This window comes from Castor canadensis, chromosome 17, assembly GCF_047511655.1.
Source record: "Castor canadensis chromosome 17, mCasCan1.hap1v2, whole genome shotgun sequence".
Classification (NCBI taxonomy): domain Eukaryota; kingdom Metazoa; phylum Chordata; class Mammalia; order Rodentia; family Castoridae; genus Castor; species Castor canadensis.
This window is the reverse complement of record NC_133402.1, coordinates 49,844,294-49,866,504: the sequence shown is the minus strand read 5'-3', so window position 1 is coordinate 49,866,504 and position 22,211 is coordinate 49,844,294. Positions and strand designations below refer to the sequence as shown.

Below are 22,211 nucleotides of genomic sequence, written 5' to 3'. Positions count from 1 at the left end.
AGATGCTGCAGCACTCAATTTATATCTCTTAGGCACTCAGAAGAAGAACTGGAACATGCATCCTTATTGTCCATATGTGGACAAATATCCACATATGTAGTCTAGCACAGCTAGACTAAAGTTGGTTGTTATTTGAAGGCACTAACAGGAGACTTCTGGAAATTTTAATTATGGTTTCTTAAAGGAATTTTTTGAGTAGAACATGATGCAGAGATCTGACAAAAACCCTTCCTAACCCAGGGCCACATGCATGTAAAGAAACTCACCTGTGTTATACTCCTTCAACTGCAACTCCTTTACAGGCATGCCATCAGGAGTCTGAAATGCGTCAAGTATCTGCAAGAATATGGTATCTACATTAATGATACAAATCATAGTCAAACACTGAGTTTAAATTCTACTGGTTTTTATTCTACATAATTTAAAGCTGTGATTATTTTATAAAGGCAAAACTAAGCTATGCACACTCTAGGCATCAGAAAAACACTGAATGAAGCTGGACATTGGTGCACACCAGTAATCCTAGCACATAGCAAGAGACTGTCTCCAAAAAAAAAGATGCTGAATTCCTGCTGGTGGCTCACACCTGTAATCCTACTAATCAGCAGGCAGAGATCAGGACAATTTCAATTTGAAGCTGGCCCTGGGCAAATAGTTCTTGAAACTGTCTCAAAAGAACCCATCACATACAAAAAAAAGGGGGTGGCATAGTACTCAAGCAGTAAGAGCACGTGCCTAGCACATGAGGCCCTGAGTTCAAATCCCAGTGTCACCAAAAAAGAAAAAGGAAAAAAGTAAAAAGAAAGGTAGAAAAATATAACCTTCAAGAGCTCAAACTATTTTTTGGTAGTAGGGAAATTGAACTTGTGGCCTTGCACTTGCTGGGTAGGTACTTTACTGCTTGGAGAGCTCAAGCTTTGAAATCAAATTCCCAGTTTCTCATCTGCTAAACATACAACAGTGCACTAAATTCATTCCAGTGCTGGCAAAGTGGTTTAAGTGGTAGAATGCCTGACCTAGCAAGCATGAGGCCCTGAGTTCAAACACCAGTACCACAACAAAACAAAACAAAACTCCATAAGCTCATTCCAGTCCAGTCTAGGGCCATGGTACTTGAACTCAGTCTAATCACTGTCTTTATCTTCAAATGAACTGTTCTATCACTGCATTCAGGCCTGGGCTCAATGTCACTTCTTCAGTGATGCCTCTTCTAACTATCCAATCTAAAATGGCTCAATGCTAGTGACACTTTGAATCCTTTTATTTGCTGGTTGTTTTTTTGGGTTTTTTTTGGGGGGGGAGATAATTTCTCCCTATATGGCCCCGGCTAGCCTCAAAGTAGCAATCCTCCTCCCCAAGCGCTGGGATTATACACATGCACAACCAGACTCAGCTCTCTAAATCTTTAGTTTTCTTTAGAAATTTATCACTGCTTGAAATTATGTTAGCTACTTTTTGCTTTTTTACTATCCATGGAAGTAATGACTTTATAATACTTACTATATCATTCAGTGCCTACAAAAGTTCCTGATGTACAATACAAGTTGAATATTCCTAATTCAAAAATCTAGAATCCAAAATGATCAAAAAGTTTCAAATTTTGAAACATTTTGGATTTCAGATTTTCACATTAGGGATGATCAACCTCTAAAGTCTATACAAATATTCAAAAAAAAAAAAAAAAAAAAAAACCCAAATCCGAAATATTTCTGGTCCCAAGAATTTCACATAGGGATCCTCAACCAGTAGTGCTTGATATTTGGAGTAAATGAATTAAGAGCACCTCCTCATAAAGCATTCTAATAATGAACTAATGCATATAAAGCATTATACAATGCTTGGCACAGACTAAGCACTATAAGATCTTGTCTTAGCCAGACAATCCTTGAAACTGAGCAGATAGGCAGCTCCCAGTTTTCACTGTTGTAAGTCTAGAGTATGCTCTAGAGGATGATTATCAAGTCTAAAGACTGCAATCACATGCCATAATATTTTCAACAAACATCACCTCAGTGAATACATGTGTAACTGGTGAAATATGAATAATCTCTATGGAGTCAACTTCCTGATTTTGATATTGTACTATAATTAACTAGATATTAACACTGAGAGAGGCTAGTTGAAGAATACACAAGCCTTCCCTATACATTTATTTGTGCCTTCCTGTGAATCTGTAATTTTTCAAAGTTTAAAAAAAAATTTTTTTTTTTTTTAGACAGGGTCCCACAATATAATGTAGCCCAGGCTGGCCTAGAACTCAGGATCCTCTGGCTTCAGCCTCTTGAGTGGTGAGATTACAGGTGTGCATCACCATACCCAGCTTAAAAATATTTTTAATTGACAGAAACAGACATAAAAAACACATGCCTTACCTCTTCTTTTGTGGCATTTTCAGGTACCCCACTTAATCGAATAAGCCTGCTAGGTTTCTCCTCATTTGGGCCAGTCCTATAATCTTGATCCTTAAATTCAAAATGTAAAATTATTTCACAAATATACTTTTGCATGTAAAATGAAACTCAACATGAAATATAGGTATTTAGTATCAAAAATGAAAATGACTTGCATCAGGTAAAGGTATAAAAGATAATATCCTCCAAAATTAGACCTCAAATCACTGAGTTACAAATATGCTAAGACCAAGGTTTAGTGAAGGAGTCTTGAAATAATAATAAAGCAGAATTTAAGAGAAACAACACTAGACTAGACTAGGCACAAAGCCCTGGATTTCAAACCCCAGCACAAGAAGAGAGGAAAAAAAAACAGAAAAAAAACAGTGAATAGGACTTTTATAATCAGAAAAAAGAACATTCTCAAAATTACAATTTTCTTTTCCTTAGTAAGTATCTTCTAGTTATGCCTATTGCCTGGCATAATTATCAACAGTGTCCTCTTTTACTCTTGAAATTGGCCTGATTTGGACAATAAATTATATGATGATCTAGCTCCAACATTCTCAAAAACATTATTTGGTCAGTATGTATTAAGATCACTCACTATCCAAAACAACAGAAACCTAAATAGAAATGGGCCACATCTATTTAAAAAGATAATATTTTCAGGCAGGGGGAGAAATGACCCAAGCCTTGTATGCACATATGAATAATAAAATTAAAAAAAAAAAAAAGAAAAGAAAAAGATATTTTCATTGTTAAATTGTAGACATAACCCTCTTAGCTTAGATTCAAGACTTAAGCTAATTAAGTTACCTGCAAGAGGAAACATTATCATCATTTCCTTATAACTACGTAAAGAATCCTAAGTATTCTCTGAGTGAATTTTAATATGAAAATGAATCTTAAAACATAAAAACTAACTATGCAAGCATTGTAAGAACCACCTGGATATAGTGGCAAACACTTGCAATCCCAACACTCAAAGGCTAAAGCAGGAGGATCGTGAGTTTTAGGCCAGGCCAGCCTAAGCTACATAGTAAGGCCCCATCTCAAAAAAAAAGGAAAGGGGAAAGTTATAAAAAAAAAAAAAAAATCCCAAAGACAGGTACTTTTAAATTTATCCCAGGGCATTTAAATCAGCACAATAAAGCAAAATAATGAGTAAGCACACATCACAAATATAATCTGAGCTGATGACCCTTTCTAGAGATTTAAAATTTCTATATTACTCTCTAAAATACAAGTTTTGTCTTAAGGTTGTGTAAAGAGAGACTGAGGACTGAAGGTCCTGGATTCTATACTTCATCCTTCAAAAATGTCACATAAAGCCAGGCCTGGTGGCACATGCTTACACAGTGAGACCCTGTCAGAAAAAAAAGAGCGGGAGGGAGGGAAGGAGGGACGAAGAAAGGAAGGAAGTAAAGAAGGAAGGAAGGAAGGGCCTATGAAAAAGGAAAAAGCAATCTACTTTATCAACATACCTGAAGTTCCCGTTGGGCATCTCGGGCAGTTTTGCCCTCTGGAAAAGACTTGTTCTGGCCATAGCCAAATATCTGGCTTCCTGGCAATCTGTGATCCACATCACGATACTCCATGCTTCTGTAATCAGTGTCTTGTCGGCCAAGAAAGTCCAGATCACTTTCTTCTTTAAACAGACCAGTATCTGAACTCTGTTGTTCACCTCCAGAAAGCTGTGACTTGTCTTGGTCTTGAACTGGACTCTGGGTGTTATGATAGTCTGATGGAGACTTATGTTCAAAGGCTACACCTTGGGTTTCTCCTTCTCTTGTTTCTGAATGCTCAAATTCTCCCTTCTGGACCCCAAAAGCAGGCCTTTCTACTGTATGGTCATGTGTAGATTCTTCTCTTTTGTTCACATTCATACCAGAATGTTCTCTATCTTGTGTAGAGGGCTGAATGTAATCCAAAATTTTTGGATCCACAGGAGGCATCTCCCTATCTTTAAATTCCATACAAGGTCCCACTTCTCTACCCCTGAAGTCCTGATCAGTCCTGGAACGATGTCTACCTCTGAAATCTGAATGTGGCGTATCCCTGTCCCTAAAGTCTAGATCAGTAGTACCTGAACCTCGGCCTCTGAAGTCCACCTGTGTTCCGTCTTTATCCCTAAAGTCCAAATCAGATACATCTCTATTCCTAAAATCAGAACGGGATTGATCTCTGGTCCTGAAATCCAAATCTGATAAATCTCTTCCCCTGAAATCTGCATGGGATCCATCCCGACCTCTAAAATCTAAATCATAAGTGCCCCGGCCCCTAAAGTCAGATGGAGGAATATCCCTACCTCTGAAGTCAACAGTGTGAGCATCTCTGTCTCTGTAGTTCATATGAGGGGTCTCCCTACCTCTATAGTCCATAGGAGTACCATCTCCACCCCTATAATCCATAGGTGGTCCTTCCCTATCCCGAAAATCCCCAGAATGTATGTCTCTACCCCTGAAATCCAACTGTGATGAATCTCTGCTCTGGAAATCAGATGAAAAATCTCCCCCTCTGAAATCATGTCCAGGTCCCTCCCCTCCTCGATAGTCACCATGCAGTCCATCTCTAGCTCCATAGCTGAAAGAATGCTCCTCTACATTTGCAAAGGGAGGCCCCGAATGCCCCTGGAAATCAAAGGGAAGTGAATCTCTGCCAGGAAAGTTGCCAGAGTGTCTTTCTTGAGCATGACTCTTAAGGGGAGGAGGAGGATAATCCCTGTTCCACCCGGGAGCAAACCTTTCTTCTTGGCTCCCACTGTAGAAACAAAGACAGTGTTATTCATATTGTCCAGAGAGTTTGAAATCTACACACCAGCATATTCTTCTCTAATCACAGCACATTCTTCTGTAAACATTTTTTTTTTTTTTGGTAGAGTTCTGTAACAAGGTTCTAGATCTGCAGAAAACAGCAAAGTTTTGCTATTTTAAGATGAAGTGGTGGAGTAAACTTTTATGCTCCCATTTCAGAACACGAGGAAAGTCAACACAAGGTTTTCAACATGACTGCTGCAGAAAAAGCTTTCGCCCAGTCCTGCAACAGGGAAAATCCGCAATACCAGATAAGCTAACAATGATAACATGCTACAAAAATTCCCATTTCCTACAGCCAGGGAACTCAGAATTCCAAGGTCAACATGATGATTCCTACATATTGGAAAAAAAATAAAAAATCAATGCACTGTAAATTTCATACAGTAAGCTTTAGGAAGTGTCTTGTTCATTGCTGCATCCAAGGGTAATATTCCAAATTATTTATTACAGCTATGCATAGTTATCACCCAGTCAAAATGGATGTAGGCCCAAAAGAAAAAAAAAAAAAACTGGTTGTATATCACTACCAGTAGGAGCACACCAGTGTTCACCACCTGAGCATCACTCTGGCTGGTTGCATCTAAATCCCAGTTCTATAGTGGCTCCACCTAGAAATGTTCTCAGATGGGTGCTATTATTTTAACTACCCAAGGGTATCATGAAGGCAGCATGAATCATGCCACAAAGCTTGTGTAAGTCATGTAAGCCAAGCAACACATCCAGAAGCTTCAAGCTAAAAGGGACCTAGAGACAGCATTCAGTTGGTTTTTAAGCATTATCCCCATGTTCTGAATGATAAAGCTGATTTCAGATTCCAGTGCCTCATACTAATTGTTCATAGTAATAAAATATTTTAAAGTATTCATAATATTAACTCATTCTCAGTTTACACAACTCGAGAAATAAACAAAAGCAGACCCAGTCTTTCAAACTACCCAACATCTTCCCTTTGCCTAACCACCAGCATTTTACACATTTTGGTTTTGGTCAAAGATTAGGGACTTTAAGTAAGCAATTAGGCACCTAGGAACCTGGGTGGGGACACATGAAAAAGGAAAACAGAAAACTGTTTGAAGAGTTATCTGTTCTTTAGCAGTAAGACAAAAGCACTGAAATTACCAAGACCAACACATTTTTCTCCTCCCAGAACATACAGGTTCTATTATGACCCTTTGGAGCTCATACTACACCACTATAGTAAAACTAAACAGCTGATTCTAGTTCTAGATCACTCAGTTCAGGAGAAAAGTTCTAACACAAAACCCTTTCTTAAAGTAACATAAATTTAACAGCATTTACCTAAGCACTAGAATGATGTACATTTAAAGGATTTTCAGAACATGATGCCTTCTATTAGGTGCCATTAACATTAGTTATGTCTATGTGGTTCATCATAAGAGGAGCAAGTTTAAATATTCTTCCAGAATATAATTTAACACTAAAATTAGGATACTAGCATTAACCATAGTGTCTCCATATTTAAAAATCATTCAAGTCCCACTAATAAGCCTGCTAGAAGACCTAAGCCTCCACAGACAATCATGAGATGAGGGATAAGATATTCCAATCTACATGTTTTCTGACACTGCCTTTGAATATTGCCCTAAGAATAATCTTACCCTCCTAAGATCAAATAGATCTAGAGTAACCTACTGTTCTACAGTTCTTACATCTGTATTTTATGGACACTAATCAAAAAACAGTTTTATTATTACAAAATAACAGTGGCTATAGAAATTATTTTCAACCAAATAAAAACAAATTTAAGAAGAAAAGTTTTTCAAAGAAAATAAAAATCATTTTCCTGAAAGATCCCATTTTTGGTATAAATTAGTAAACCTAAAACAGGATTCTATATAAACTATATGTTCCTCTCATCTGAAAAATTGGCTAGGGATGTGCTCAGTGGTAGAACACTTCTCTACCCTAAATAAGCCCCTGGGTTTGATTCCCAGCAATACACACACACACACACACACACACACACACACACACACACACACACACCATTAAAAATAGCATGGAATGACTTACAATTAAGGTGGGGAAACATAATTTTAAATGGGTCAAAAATATTATGAAAAATAGTTTTTTTAAAAAGTTCTGAAAATAGAAAAAAATTATGAAATAGAAGCTAAATTTACCTAACATTTCTGAATACTTACATAAACCACCTTAAATTAATTCTATAAGACATAGTCATACTGAAGGATCTCAAGTTTGAGGCCAGCCTGGGCTATACAGTAAGATTCTATCTCAAAAAGTTTTTAAAAAGTTCGGCATAGGATAGGACTGGAGGTCTGGCTAAAGTGGTAAAGCACCTGCTTTGCAATAAGACTGAAGCTCTGAGTTCAAACTGTGGTCTCACCAACAAACAAACAACAAAAAAAAACAGGCATGGTGGCTCATGCTTGAATCCTAGCTACCTGGGATGCAGAAATTAGGAGAATCCAGATTCAAAGCCAGCCAGGGCAAAAAGTTTGTGAGACCTCCCCATCTCAATTAATAAAAAAGCTGAGTGTGATGGCACAAGCCATGTGGGAAGCATAACTAGGAGGATGTCACTACAAGTCTGCCTGGGCATAAAAACAGAAAAAAAAGAAAACAAAAAAAGAAATAGCCATACTTACAAAATAATTATCCATAAATAGAATAAGAAAATAAATTACAACCTAAATATTTTAAAATGTTAAAAGTATAACCCCATTGATCTGGACTAGGGGTTAGCAAATTTTTTCCATAGGTAGATAGTAAGTATATTGAGCTTTGTTAGTCATATATTCTCTATCACAACTATCTAACTCTGCCATTGCAGTATGAAAGCAACCATAGAAAAATAGAAAAAACATGAATATAAATGAGCATGGCTGTGTTCCAGTACAACTTTATTTACGTCCAGCACTTAGGAAGCTGCTACTAACCTGGACCTTGAAATGCTGTCTCAAAAAAATTTTTTTGTGTGCTGCCAGAGTGGCTCAAGAGTAAAAGTGCCTGCCTAGCAAGAGTGAGGCAAGCCCAGTGCGTGCACTCTCTCTCTCACACATACACACAAAACTTTTTTAGCTGGGTGTTGATAGCTCACACATGTAATCCTAGTAATCCTACCTACCCAGGAGGCAGAGATCAGGAGGATCACAGTTTGAAAACAGCCTGGGTAAGTAGTTCTTGAGACTCTATCTAGAAAACACACAACACAAAAAAGGGCTGCTGCAGTGGCTCAAGTGGTAGAGTTCCTGCCTTGCAAGTGTGAAGCCCTGAGTTCAAACCCCAGTACTATCAAAAAAAAAAAATTTAATTTTTTAATTCTTTATTTCCAAAAACAATCTGTGGGCTGTAGTTTGTTAATTAGTATTTTGAAAGAAAAAACATACCCAATACACCACTATTGATTTAAAGACACCTGAGCAGAAAGTACAGACTCCTCCACATTTAGCATTTATGAAATACTAGGTTTCATTTAACATTATATAGACTTTCTAAAGTCAGTTCTTTCTTAAATTTTTCATTAGACCCTCAAGCTTCAGAATAATGAAAGAGAACCTCTGCTGACTTTTAAATACTGTCTTGCAGACTGCCAATCCAAATGAAAATTTATCAATAATAGAAACTTCAATTGGAATATCAACATGTTTTTCCTATTTTTTCTTTTTGGGATTTTTTTTTTTTTTTAAACAGTCTATGTACCCCAAGCTAGCCTGGAACTCATAATTCTTCTGCCTCAGCCTCCCAAGTGCTGGGATTAGATCCACATTATCATACCCTGACATTTGGTCTTTCTCTGTTTTTACTTCCCTTTTTCTCACATCAATACTTTTGAATGTATAAATTTAAAGATCAGAGCCAGGTGCAGATGGCTCGAGCCTATAATCCTAGCTACTCAGGAGGCAGAGATCAGGAAAATCAAGGTTCGAAGTCAGCCAGGGCAAACAGTTTTCAAAGTAGGGACTTTGAAAAAAACCCATCACAAAAAAGGGCTGGTGGAGTGGCACAAGGCATAGGCCCTGAGTTCAAACCCCAGTACCACAAAAAAAAGAAAAATAACAGATTTCTTTGCCATGTAGCTGGTAAAAACCACATTCATATAGCATTTCATTCACTGTAAAAACAAGGGAAGTCTAATTTGTTTTGGCTTGGTTTGGTTTTATGAGACAGGATCTCACCACATAGCCAAAGCTTGCCTGGAACTTGCAATCCTCCTGCCTCAGCTAACCCCCTCCCCTCTAACACACATACACATGCTCAGAATCCCAGTGCTGGGATTATACCAGACACAAAACCTTTAAAATACTATCATCAGTGTGTATTGTACTAATCATTAAAAAAAAAAAAAATTAACTCCCACTCAGCATGGTGGTGCATGCCCATAATCCCAGCACTTGGAAGACTGAGACAAAAAAGTATTGCAAGTTTGAGGCCAGTCTTGGATACACAGCAAGACACTATCTCAAAATAAATAAATAAATCACTATAAATCTAAAGCAAAATCCATTTACAACTATATGTTACCACCTTCTCCACTCTTGCTTGTAACCAGCAAACCCTAAAATTGACATGTATCTTAGAAAAGTCCATCAATTCCACTGGCAAGACACAACTCTGGATTCTAGACATAAACTAGTGAATTTATAGATTTATATTTTATATTTTATTAACATTTATTTACATTAATGATTTATACTCATCTACGTACAGCACATTTTGTTAGCTTCCCTTACTAGCTAAGTATGCATTACTTTGCTGAAATAGATAAAAAGAAATAAAAGATTTGGGAAGGGCAGGAGTAGTGGTGCAATCTGTAATTCCAACTACTTGGGAAGCTGGAGCAGGAGTACCACAAGTTCCAGGCCAGCCTGAGCAACACAATAAGACCCTATCTCAAAAATATAAGGTTTGGGAAAATTTTCAATCTTTGACAATGTTACAAAGGTCTGGGGGTATAGCTCAGGCCAATACCACTTGCTCAGTGCTGGGTTCGATCCAAAAAAGAAAAGAAAGAAGGGAAGGCAAAGGAAGGGAAGAGAAGAAAAGGGAAATGTTATAAAACTTAGAGCCAGAGGTGGTGGTGCACACCTGTAATCCCAACTACTTGGGAGGCAGAGACAGAAGGATCATGAGTTTGAGGCCAGCCTGGGCAAAGCAAGACCCTGTCTCAAGGAAAAAAAAAAAAAAAAAGGAAAGGAAAAAAAGGGGCTTCAATGCCACAAAAACCAAACCAAACCAAACCAAACCAAAACACTTGGTAATCAATATTCAGTCTCACATTCACTTTAGAAATGACTGTAAGGCTCAAATGGTAGGGTGATTGCCTAGAAATGAGTAGAAACTGCTTTTTGGTTTTCTTTCTTGTTTTTTTTGAGACAGGGCTCTACAGCCCAGGTTGGCCTTGAATTTGAGACCTTCTTGCTTCTGTCTCCCTAGTGCTGGGATTACAGATATGTGCTACCATATCCCGGTTAGAAATTTTTTTTTTCTGATGCTGGGGATCAAACTCAGGGCCTAGAAACCTTTTTTTTAAATAGTTTCTATTTCTAAAAAATCAGAGCTATTTCTCCACAAAGAAAATATATGCCCTTATGGTAGACCAAGATGCTAGACTATATATATTTATCATTAAAATACTGACAATTTCAATATTAAAATTTCAGGACTTACCGAAAAGGTCCTGTTCTGTTAGCAGATCGAGAATCCCCCCACATCTCTTTCTATGTCAGGAGGATCTCAATAAGTAGATTCTTTTCCTACCAAACTCTAGTTAGAGTAGTACCTGTATAAAATAAACCACAAAAATAAATACTTTAGAACATGAAGCAGAAGCTACACTAATATTTCCCTACTTGGTATATTAGGGACCACATCATCAGGGGTATTTTGGAGGTGTTACTTTTAAACAATTACATATTAATTTATAACAAGAAAAAATAAACTTTAAATTAAAAATGAACATTCTGGAGCACCATAAACTTAATGTACAAAGAATATTTTACATTTACTAATTAAATATTTACTAATTTTTTCAGCATCCATTTGTCCTTCATTTTTAGAAACAGCATCTTCAGTCCACGTGACTAATCCTATACCATCCAGTCCAGCTAATCAGAATAGTTTATTATCCTCACCACAGTGATTGCTTTGAAGACAGGCATGTAACCCAAATCAAGTTGAAAAGTTATTATCAGGACTTTTGTTACACCTACTGAAAATTCTTCATGGATTTGGCAAGGGTTTCTTAAATATGAAATACAATAAACAAAAAGGAAAATAAAGTGGACTTCATCAAAACTAAAACTTTTGTGCATCAAAGGACACTTGATATCAGGAAAGTGAAAAGACAACCCACAGTTCATCAAAAGGCTGACTAGGAAGTTCCACAGTCTCATTCTTCCACAGAACCACTGAAAAACAAGAAAGGGAAGCTGAGATCAGGATTGTGGTTCAAGGCCAACTCAGGTAAAAAGTGAGACCCTAGCTCCAAAACAGCCAGAACAAAATGGACTGGAGGTGTATTTCAAGCAATAGAACACCGGCTTTGCAGGTTGAGGCAAGAAGATCTCAAGTTCAAGGTCCATCTCAGCTACATAGCAAGACACTGTCTCTAAAAAAGATCATTTCAATGCATCTTCCACATGCACAGCAAGATGTCATCTTCCCCTCCTTCCAAAGAACTGAGAAAGAAATACAATGCTTGATCTGTGTCTGAAAGGATGATGAAGTTCAGATTGTTCGAGGTCAGACTGCTCAAGGACATTATAAAGGTCAGCAAGATGGTTATCAGTAGGCTAAAACTGAACAAAGTTTCCTTGGGGAAAGAAGCCTAATCTCACCACGAGGGAAAAGAAAAGGGCAAATACAAGAAACAACTGAAAAGATGTAGGAATAAAGTCACCTTTGTACAGTTTTCACTAAAAATAAAATTAAAATAAAAAAAAACAGGAAAAAAAAAATCCCTCTCCAGCCACTGGTAGCTCATGCCTATAATCCTAGGTAGTTGGGAAGATGAGATCAGGAGGATCTTAGCTTGAAACCAGCCAGGGCAAATAGTTCATGAGACTCTATCTCAAAAATACCCAACACAAAAAAAAGGTAGAAAGACATGAAACTGCAAATTCAAGAAGCTCACAAGTACAAGACAGATAAACTCATAACAAGACACAATATGAGCCAGGTGCTAGTGGCTCATGCCTATAATCCTAGTTACTCAGGAGGCAGAAATCAGGAGGATCATGTATTCAAAACCAGTCTGGGCAAAGAGTTCAGAGAACCTATCTAGAAAATACCCAACACAAAAAAGGACTAGCAGAGTGGTTCAAATGGTAGAGTGCAAGCATGAGGCCCTGAGTTCAAGACCCAATACCATTAAAAAAAAAAGACATATGATAAAACTGCCACAAGACAAAGAATCTTGAAAGCAGCAAATGAGAAGTGACTGATCACACAGAAGAGCTCCCCAGTAAGATTACCAGCCAATTTCTAATCAGAAATCTTGGAGGTAAAAGGTAGTGGAATGATAAATACTGTGAGTGGGGAGGGGTGGCACATGCACTTGAGGCGTGGCTCAAGCAGTAGAGTGCTTTCCTCACAAGCACAAATCCCTGAGTTCAAACCTCAATAGTGCCAAAAACTAAAAATTTTAAAAAATATATTGAGGAATAGGGAGGAATATACAACCAAGTATTCTATATCCAGCAAAACTATTGTTCAAAAAGTGAAAAAAAAAAAAAGCTGGGTGTCAGGGAGGCTGAGTTGAGATCAGGAGGTTCAAGGTCAGCAAGAGTAAACAGTTCACAAGACCCCCATCTCCAAAATCACCAGAGCAAAATAGACTGGAAATTGGTCTCAAGCAGTAGAGCACTTGCTTTGCAAGTGTGAAGCCCTGAGAAGGAGGGAGGGAGGAAGGAAGGAAAAGAAATCATACAGTATTTGTCTTCTTGTGACTGGCTCATTTCACTTAACCTAGTGTCCTCGAGGTTTATCCATGCTATGACACAGCACAATCGACTTCTTTTTAAGGCTGAAAAATATTCCATTTTGTACATACATATAGACACACACACACACACACACACACACACACACACACACTTTCCTTTTCCACTCATTTGTCAATGAACTCGGGTTCCTTCACATTTAGGTACTGTGAATAATGCTGTTATGAACATGGATACAAATACCTGTAAGATTCTGCTTTCAATTCTTTTGGCTATACCCAGAATTGTTGGGTCATATGATAATTCCACTTTTAATTTTTTGAGAAATTGTCATACTGTTTTGCCTCTCATTCTTAATTAACAAAAACATTCTTCACAAAGGTTTTTACTCTGATTCCCCCTACACAAGGGGAATTTCACCTCTATCAGCACAGTAACAATACCTCAGGCCATCATCCTCTTTAATACGGCGTTAGCTCCAAAAACCAACAAAACAGAACCAGGAATCCTATTCGGTTAGTTTAGCTGTGTTATGCAGCACCATGATCCTGCTTTAAACACGCAATTTTTTTCTGAAGTAAATGCTGCTGGTCCCATCAGACACTTAGCTAAAAGCATCATGAGAGCACTAAAAGGCAAGGGTTCATTTGGCCACCTACCCACTCCCAAGATCCAACTATGAGCTTTTAAATGGTAGCAAACTTCAATATGCATACTTTGAACTGGAATTAGTAGCTGCTGGAAGTACACTTGCCCCTAAAAGCTTCCAATTTAAAAATTTTAAGTGTATTCATTCCATTTATAGGGTCCCCAAAGAGTACTTTACAGATCTGTAATCAGGACCTGAATGTGTCATTGGTTTCTCCAGAATCATGATTCCCCATTGATGGCACCTGCTTTGCCTACCATCATTCTACTCAAAAACTGATTAAAAATGGACCACAGATATATGTAAAAGCTTTTAAAAGAAAATACAGCCAGGTGTCAGTGGTTCACACCTGTTATCCTAGCTACTCAGGAAGATCACAGTTCAAAGTCAGCCAGGCAAACAGTCCACGAGACCCCATCTTGATAAAAGCCCATTACAAAAAAGGTGTGTAGTGGCTCAAGGTGTAGATCATGAGTTCAAGCCCCAGTACTGCAAAAAAAAAAAAAAAAGGATAAACCAGGCATGGTGGATCAACCTATAATCCTAGTTACTACCGGGACAGAGGCTCAGGAGTATCATGGTTCAAGGCTGGCCCAGATGAGACTCCATCTCAACCAATGGCTGGGCACAGTGACTCAAGACTGTCATCCAAACTATTCGGGAAAGCACAAATAGGAAGACTGAAGTTCAGGAGGGCCTGGGCATAAAGTCAGACCATTTCTCAAAAGGGCTATAAAGACCAGCAAGTATGAAGCCCTCCTCCCCTAAAATGAAAAAAAGAAAGAAGGAAAGAAAGAAAGCCAGGCACCAGAGGCTCACACCTGTAATCCTAGCTACTTGGGAGGCAGAGATCAGGAGGTTCCACATCAGCCCAGCAAATAGTTTGAGAGACTGTCTTGAAAATACCCAACACAAAAAAAAAGAGCACTGCCTGGCAAGCGTGAGGCCCTGAGTTCAAATCCCATTACCGCCAAACAAACAAGGATGAGGCCCTGAGTTCAACCCCCAGTACCACCAAAAAAAAAAAAAAAAAAAAAGACAAGAGAAAATTTTTCTGAGCTTGGAATCAGCAAAGAGTTCTCAGACAGGATCCAGAAAGCACCAACCATGCCAGGCACCGGTGGCTCACACCTGAAATCCTAACTAATCAGGAGACAGAGATCAGGAGGATCAAGGTTCGAAGCCAGCCTGGACAAATAGTTTGTGAGACCCTATCTTGAAAAAACCCACACAAAAAAGGGCTGGTGTAATGGTTCAAGGTGTAGGCCCTAAGTTCAAATCCCATACAGCACAAAAAGAAAGAACCATAAAAGGAAAAGATCCAACTTAAAACTTGCTCTTTAAAAGTCATTGTGAAAGAAATGACTAGACAAACTACATTAAGGAGTAAGTATTTACAACACATACCTGAAAAATGCTCACTATGATTAGCTAAAAGGAAAACAAATTAAAACCAGAAGAACTACCAGTACACAACCACTACAAATGGCAAAAATTAAAAAGGTGGTTGAGCACTCAGAAGGCTGAGGCAGGAAGCCTGAGAGTTCTATATCAGCCTGGGCAAACAGAGCCCCGTCTCAAAAAAAAAAAAAAAATTGATTTTTTGGAGGTACTCTGGTTTGAATTCAGGGTCTCATGCTTTAAAAAGTGAAATAATCTAAAAGTATATTACATAAAACAAAGAAAATACCAATTGTCAATATCAAAATAAAAGTTATTGCTGGAGGCATGGCTCAAGAGGTAGAAGTCATGCCTGGCAAGTAGAAAACCCTGAGTTTAAACCCCAGTAAGGTCAAAAAAAAAAAAAAAAAAAAAAGAGGTGGCAAATCATCAGCTTGGGGGGACTGTGGGGCAGTCTGCCTGCTGCAATCCCAGCACTTGGGAGGCTGAAGCAGAAGGATCACAAGTTCCAGGCCAGTTTGGGCTATCTACTGAGACTCTGTCTCAAAAACAAGACTTGAGGGCTGGGAACATTATACAGTTGTTTTATAATAAATAAGTATATTTATTGTATGATACCTTACAAACTGGAAATAACCAAAATACCCTCTATAGGAGATGAGATAAACACTGTTTGGTGTTCTAAGGGGTTTACCTCTGGGGCAGTATACATCAGTTAGATTTCAAAAGAGATGTCTGTCTTTGGTAAGCAAGCATAGAGGAGATGAGGCACAAAAGGAGACTCAACAAGAGCCATCCTTTGTTTTTCTTACTGCATTTTTAGGATACAATAAAATACACATATACATAACAAGCTTACATTTTAACTTTTGTTTTGGTTTTTACAGTGCTAGGGAAATCAAACCCAGAGCCTCGCACATGCTAAGCAAGCTACAGCCTCATTTTAACCATTTTTCAGTGTACAGTTCAACTACAATAAACAAAACAGTGCACTTCTGGCATAAAAACAGACCAATGAAAAATAATAGCAAGATCAATAATAAACCCTCACAGATATGGTCAATGATTTTCAACATGGAAGCCAAGAACATTCAATGAGGTAAGGACAGTTTTTTAAACAAATAGTGCTGGGAAAACTGAATATTCACATGCAAAAGAATGAGGTGGGACCTTTACTTCATACCACATACAAAGATTAACTCAAAATATATAAGATGTAAAACTACAAAGGTCCTAGAAAAACAAAAAAAGAAGGGCTGGCTTAAGTGGTAGAACGCCTGCCTAGCAAGCATGAGGTCCTGAGTTCAAGCCCCAGTGCTTAAAAAAAAAAAAAAAAAAAAAACTGAAAACAGGAAAGTTAGAGGACCTTGGACTGAAAATGACCCCTTGCAAATGACACCAAAGGCACAGATAACAAAAGAAAAAGTAGACAAATTATTCGACTTCATCAAAATGAAAACCACTATCAACAGAGTAAAGACAACCCATGGAATGAGAGAAAAATTATTTTCAAGTCCCTTTATCTAGAAACAATTAATATCCAGAGTAACCCCAAAAACAACAAAATCCAATTTAAAAATGGTCAAAGAGTTTGGATATGGTGGTGTAATCCAGCACAGAGGAAGGTAGAAAATCAAAAGTTGAAGGTTAGCTGGGTGCTGGTGGCTCACACCTGTAATCCCAGCTAATCAGGAGGCAGAGGTCAGGAGGATCACAGTTCCAAGCCAGCCCAGGCAAATAGTTCATGACACCCTATCTCGAAAAATGCTTCACAAAAATAGGGCTGGTGGAGTTGCTCAAGGTGAAGGCCCTAAGTTCAAGCCACAGTATTAAAAAAAAAAAAAAATGTTGAAGGCTGCCAGGTGCAGGTAGCTCATTGCCTGCAAACCTAACTACTCTGGATGGAGGCAGAGATCAGGATCAAGATTCCAGGCCAGCCTGGGCAAAAAGCAGGCTATCTCAAAAATACTGCCCCCACACACATACACACAAGAAGCTAGTGGAGTGGCTCAAGTGGTAGAACACTTGCCTAGAAATCATGGTGCCCAGAGTTCAAACCCCAGTAAGGCCAAAAAGAACCCCACCCAAAGGAAAAAAACTACCTTCAATTATACTCACTAATATACTCACAAGGGGGGTTAGGGTTCCAATAAATGAATGGTGGGTGGGGAGCACAATTCAATCTAAAACAGAATCTGTGTGCACTGCTGGTGATAATGCAAATGGTACAGCTGCCATGCCACCATAGGGTGGTAGTTCCTTAAAAAATTAGGAACACAGAGGACTGAGAGTATAGCTCAGTGGTAGGGTGCTTACCTAGCATCTTCCAGGCAGAGTTTGATCACCAGTGAGTGCAGTGCACATACACACACACAGAGAATTACAATTTGATCCAACAATTCCACTTCTGAGTCTACCCAAACGAAATGAAAGCAGGAACCTGAATGGATATTTATTTGTATGCCAATGTTTATAGCAACATTATTCATAATAGCCAATAGGTGAAAATTCAAATGTCCATCAACAAATGAATATATTTGGCATAAATATACAATAGAATATTATTCAGTCTTAAAGAAGCAATGAAATTCTGATACATGCTACATCAGAGGAACCCTGAGGACATTACACAAAGTAAACAAGCTAGACACAAAAGGACAAAAAAAAAAAAAAAAAAAATTCAAGGACAGAAAGTAGAAAGGTGGTTGTCTTGGGCTGAAGAAGGGGAGAATGGTGAGTTAATGTTTAACGGGCATAGTTTCAGTTTGGCAAGATCAAAAAAGTTCTGAAGCTGGATGGTAATGATAGTTGCACAACAATGTAAATGTACTTAATATCACCAAAAGGTACACTAAAAAATAATTAAAATACAGCTGGGTGTAATGATGAACAGCCCTATTCCCAGCACTTGGGATACTAAGACAAGAAGGTATCAAATTCCAGACAAGCCTGGGCTACATAATGAGACCCTGTCTTAATTTAAAAAAAAAAAAAAAACCTAAAACCTAAAATGAGGTTAAATTGGGAGTTTAGATCAGTGATGCGGCGCTTGCGCATTCAAGAGAGAGGCAGACAGACACAGAGATAGAGACTGTCTGTCTCTCTAGGTTCAATCTAACTGAGCACTGGAAATAAACAGGACTCAGTAAGTTATTTGTACACCAATGTTCAATGTTCACAACAGCATTATTTACTACTGCCAAAGATAGAAACAACCCTAGTGTCTATAACAGATGACTAGATAAATAAAAAAGAAACATACAATGGAATACTATTCAGTCATAAAAAGTAATGAAATTCTGATAATCCATGCTACCCTATTGATTAACTCTGAAACCATTATGCTAAGTGAAATAAACCAGACACACTTAAAAAGGCAAATATTGTATCATTCCATTTATATTTGTATGTAGAACATGCAAACTCACAAAGAAACAAAGTAGACATGTGCCAAGACTCACATCTGTAATCCTAGGTACTCAGGAGGCAGAGGATCAAGGTTCAAAGCCAGACCAAGCAAACAGTTCCAAAAGACCCTATCTCCAAAAAACCCATCACAAAAAAGGGCTGGTGGAGTTGCTCAAGGTGTAGGACCTGAGTTCAAGCCCCTCTACCAAAAAAGGAAACAAAGTAGACTAGAGAATCCAGGGGTTAGATAAGAAATAGGGAGTTACTTGCTTAATGGTTACAGAGTTTCTGTTTAGGGTGATGAAAAGTTTTGGCAACAGATAACTTCCTTAGTTTTACTACAGTGTGTCAATGTAACTAAAGGTCATGTAATTTGTATACTTTAAAATAGTTCGGCCATGCACTGTGGTATATCCCTGTAATCTCAGCACTTGGGCAGCAAAGGCAAGAGGATTGAGAATTTGAGGCGAGCCTGGGGTTACACAGTAAGACTCTGTTTCAAAAAAAAACCAAAAAACAAAATAACAACAAAAACAAAACAAAAAAAGGTTTAAAAAGTAAATTTTGTTACTATATATGTAAATAAATCTAAACATATTTGCCACAATTTTCAAAATTAATAGCGCAAGATATTAAAAGCCATTGAAATGTACACCTCTAACGGGTGAACTATATGATGTATGAGTTGTTAACACAATAAAACTGTCTTCAAAATGGGGGGGCCCCCTAGGGGAGTGGCTCAAGTGGTAGAGTGCCTCACACACACACACACACACACACACACACACACACACACACACACACACACACACACACACACACACACACACACACAGTGAGGCAGTTGTATTTCTTAACCTCATTCCAGATGAGGAAATTGAAATTCAAAGAAGTTAGGCAATTTGCTGGATGTCATTGATTCAATCCCTATCTGACTTTGTTTTGGTTTGTTTTTTTTGTGGGACTGGGGTTTGAACACAGGGCTTCATGCTTGCAGGCACTCTACCATTTGAGCCACACTTCTAGTTATTCTGGAGATGGGTATCTCATGAACTATTTGCTAGTTTTGCCCAGCCTGGCCTTGAACCACGATCATCCCCGATCTCAGCCTCCCAAGTAGCTAATATTACAGGCACCTGGCTCCTATCTGACTGAGACCCTATAGTTACCCACTTGCTATATTGAGTCCCACAGTAACAGGGTTATGAGAGGCACCTTGTAGGTGGCCAGTTAACTAAGTGAACAGGTGAACATGAAGAATGTGTGGGAGCCAAACAGGAAATTTAATTCTATGTACTTGGTATATAACCAGAAGATTCCTTCAAAGAATGACTTATGACCTTTAAATTTTCACAACTTTCCAAGAGTTTGAACACCTACACAACTCTGAATCCACTTATACCTCTAAACATATTGGCATTAGCATATAGGCTTGTTCAAATTTCTGAACTGTCTGAAGAGTACATTTAGTAAGTTTCCCCTTGGCAATTCTTCCTTGTCTGAAAAGCTACAAAAACCTAGGATCCTATAGGCAACAAAAAATAAAATTTTTGGTTTTGGTAACAAAATTCTGTAAGGAAGGCTAGGGTTGTAGCTTGGTGGTAGAGAGCTTGCTTAGAATGTGCAAAACCCCAGGTTCAATCCCAGTAAAGATGCTACAAACTGTCCACCGTCACTTGTTACCCATCCTATAGGTTAGGTATCTAGATAGGTGTTAGTTAAGGAATTAAGGTGGAGATTCAACTTTTGTGTTTCACCAAAATGGTAACATATCACTAGTTTCTTTCCACATTTTACCGTCACTCACCAGTTCTTGACATATTTCCCTACAATACACGTAAGTTTGAAAACTGTGACATATTTAAACCATTCATACCTGTGGCATTACTCCACAGGAAGCTGTAAACTAACAAAGCTAGAGCAGAATACAGAGTTCAAAAAATGAACCAGGTGACCAGGCACACCAGGAACTACTCAACTCCTTCACTTAGATCCAACTACTCTGAACTTCACAAGCAAACCTAGAATATGCACAAAATACAATTACCCTTTCAGTCTATGTGCCCTACAAAACGCGTCTTTTCTTTTTATTAGAAAACACAGTCCCATAGTTGAATCCACTGGCACAATATCAATTCCTTAAAAAAAATACATATTTACAATGTCAAAAGGAATCTAAAGCGCGAGTAGGAAACACCCCTCTCACCCCACATTCGTCCAACCGGCGCAGAACCCCCCAGACCACTCCCCCGCCTCCCGATTCTGAGCTCTCGTGCCATCCGGTTCGGCCGAGCCCACAAGTGCCTGGACGTCCGGGTCTGTGGACATGGGTACGTGTTGGGCACCAGAAAGACTCCCTGTCAAGTGATGTCTCAGAACTAGATCCGAAGCAGGAGAAAAAAAAAAAAGACCAGAAAGGAAAAAAGAGCCCGCCTGCACCTCCGCAGATTAGGAGTAAGGCGCCGCTACCACGCGCGGGTCCCTACCCCACAGTTGGCCGCTGCGCGGTGGGACCGGTAATTCTGCCATAGAGCCGGGCCCCGCCCCGGGCCCGCGACCGTTCCGGGGCGTTCCTGAAAGCGGGCGTTCCCTCACCACACCGCCGCTTGGCTCTCTTCTTCCCGAGCGAGGCCGCAGCGGCCCCGAGACTTCGAAGTCGCTACTCGTAGGCCGCGCGGGCCCATTAAGTCCAGAGAGGCCGGGTCCGCTGACTCTTTCACCGAAAGCTTAGGCACGCCCTCTCTCCCACCCTGGGGCCTTACCGAAGCAGCGAAGCCTCTGCGGCCCGCTCCTCCTACCCAGCCACCGCCACCGACCCAGCGCCGCGGAAACCGGAACTTCCTCCCCGCAGGCTGCTACTTCCACAAAGGCGCCGCTCCACCGCCTGTAGCGCTCGGCCCGCCGGGAGATGAAGTACGGCGACCAGTCCTACCTACACCACTCCCGCCGTGCCCCGCGCGCAGGGGGCTTGCCTTCTGGGGCGTGGCGCAGAAGTACGCTGCTCGCCGCTGCCCAATAGGAAGGCACGTTTCTCCGCCCCGTTCAGTGGGGCCTGCTGGGAGTTGTGGTTTGACCTCTGCCCTGAGGCAACTTCTTCTATTGCGCTGTCCTCGGAATTGAGCGAGGCTTGAAGTTTGTTGGCGGCTTTGTCTTCCCTCAGTTTACTCCCTGCCAGGAGTTTGACGGCCTTGGCCTGTCTAGCTTGAAGTCGCCTTATTGTGAAAAAAAATGGAAAAGAACCTGTTCAGTTAGGCCTAGGGTTGTTGGCCCTGCCCAACAGAACGCTCCCCTCTACAAACATACACCTTTTTTGGCCTGAGAGTCGTGCATACAAGCCCTCCTACGCTCAGCCCTCCTACATGAGCCCAAATAGATACAAAGAAGTACTTGACTAGAAGTAGCACTTCACAGAAATTCATCCTTTTTTCTCTCTCTCAGTACTAGGGTTTGAATTTAGGGCCTACAATTTGAGCCACTTCACCAGCCCTTTTTTGTGATGTATTTTATCAAGATAAGGTCTCTTGAACTCTGTGCACGGGGCTGGCTTTGAACCACGATCCTCCTGATCTGTGCCTCCTGAGTAGCTAGGATTACAGCGCCCTGCTGGGACTGGAGTTTG

The 22,211-nt window shown here is 39.5% G+C and overlaps 1 protein-coding gene across 5 annotated transcripts in view; it reads right to left on the bottom strand.

Annotated features, from left to right (window-relative positions):
• Positions 1 to 21,529, bottom strand: part of Rbm6 (RNA binding motif protein 6) — a 96,135-nt gene extending 74,606 nt beyond the window's left edge. The window contains exons 1-5 of one of the 5 annotated variants that reach the window (XM_074059067.1): positions 21,355 to 21,529; positions 10,862 to 10,973; positions 3,878 to 5,153; positions 2,373 to 2,462; positions 267 to 336 (exon numbers count right to left, since the gene is read on the bottom strand). In XM_074059067.1, coding sequence (XP_073915168.1) covers positions 267 to 336; positions 2,373 to 2,462; positions 3,878 to 5,153; positions 10,862 to 10,905 — 1,480 coding nt within the window. In that variant the 5' untranslated portion in view covers positions 10,906 to 10,973; positions 21,355 to 21,529. Of the gene's footprint in view, positions 1 to 266; positions 337 to 2,372; positions 2,463 to 3,877; positions 5,154 to 10,861; positions 10,974 to 11,546; positions 11,576 to 21,078; positions 21,321 to 21,354 lie in introns of those variants that run through there. The other 4 variants (XM_074059069.1, XM_074059068.1, XM_074059070.1 and 1 more) reach the window with 4 other exon arrangements.
• Positions 21,530 to 22,211: the final 682 nt, after the last annotated feature.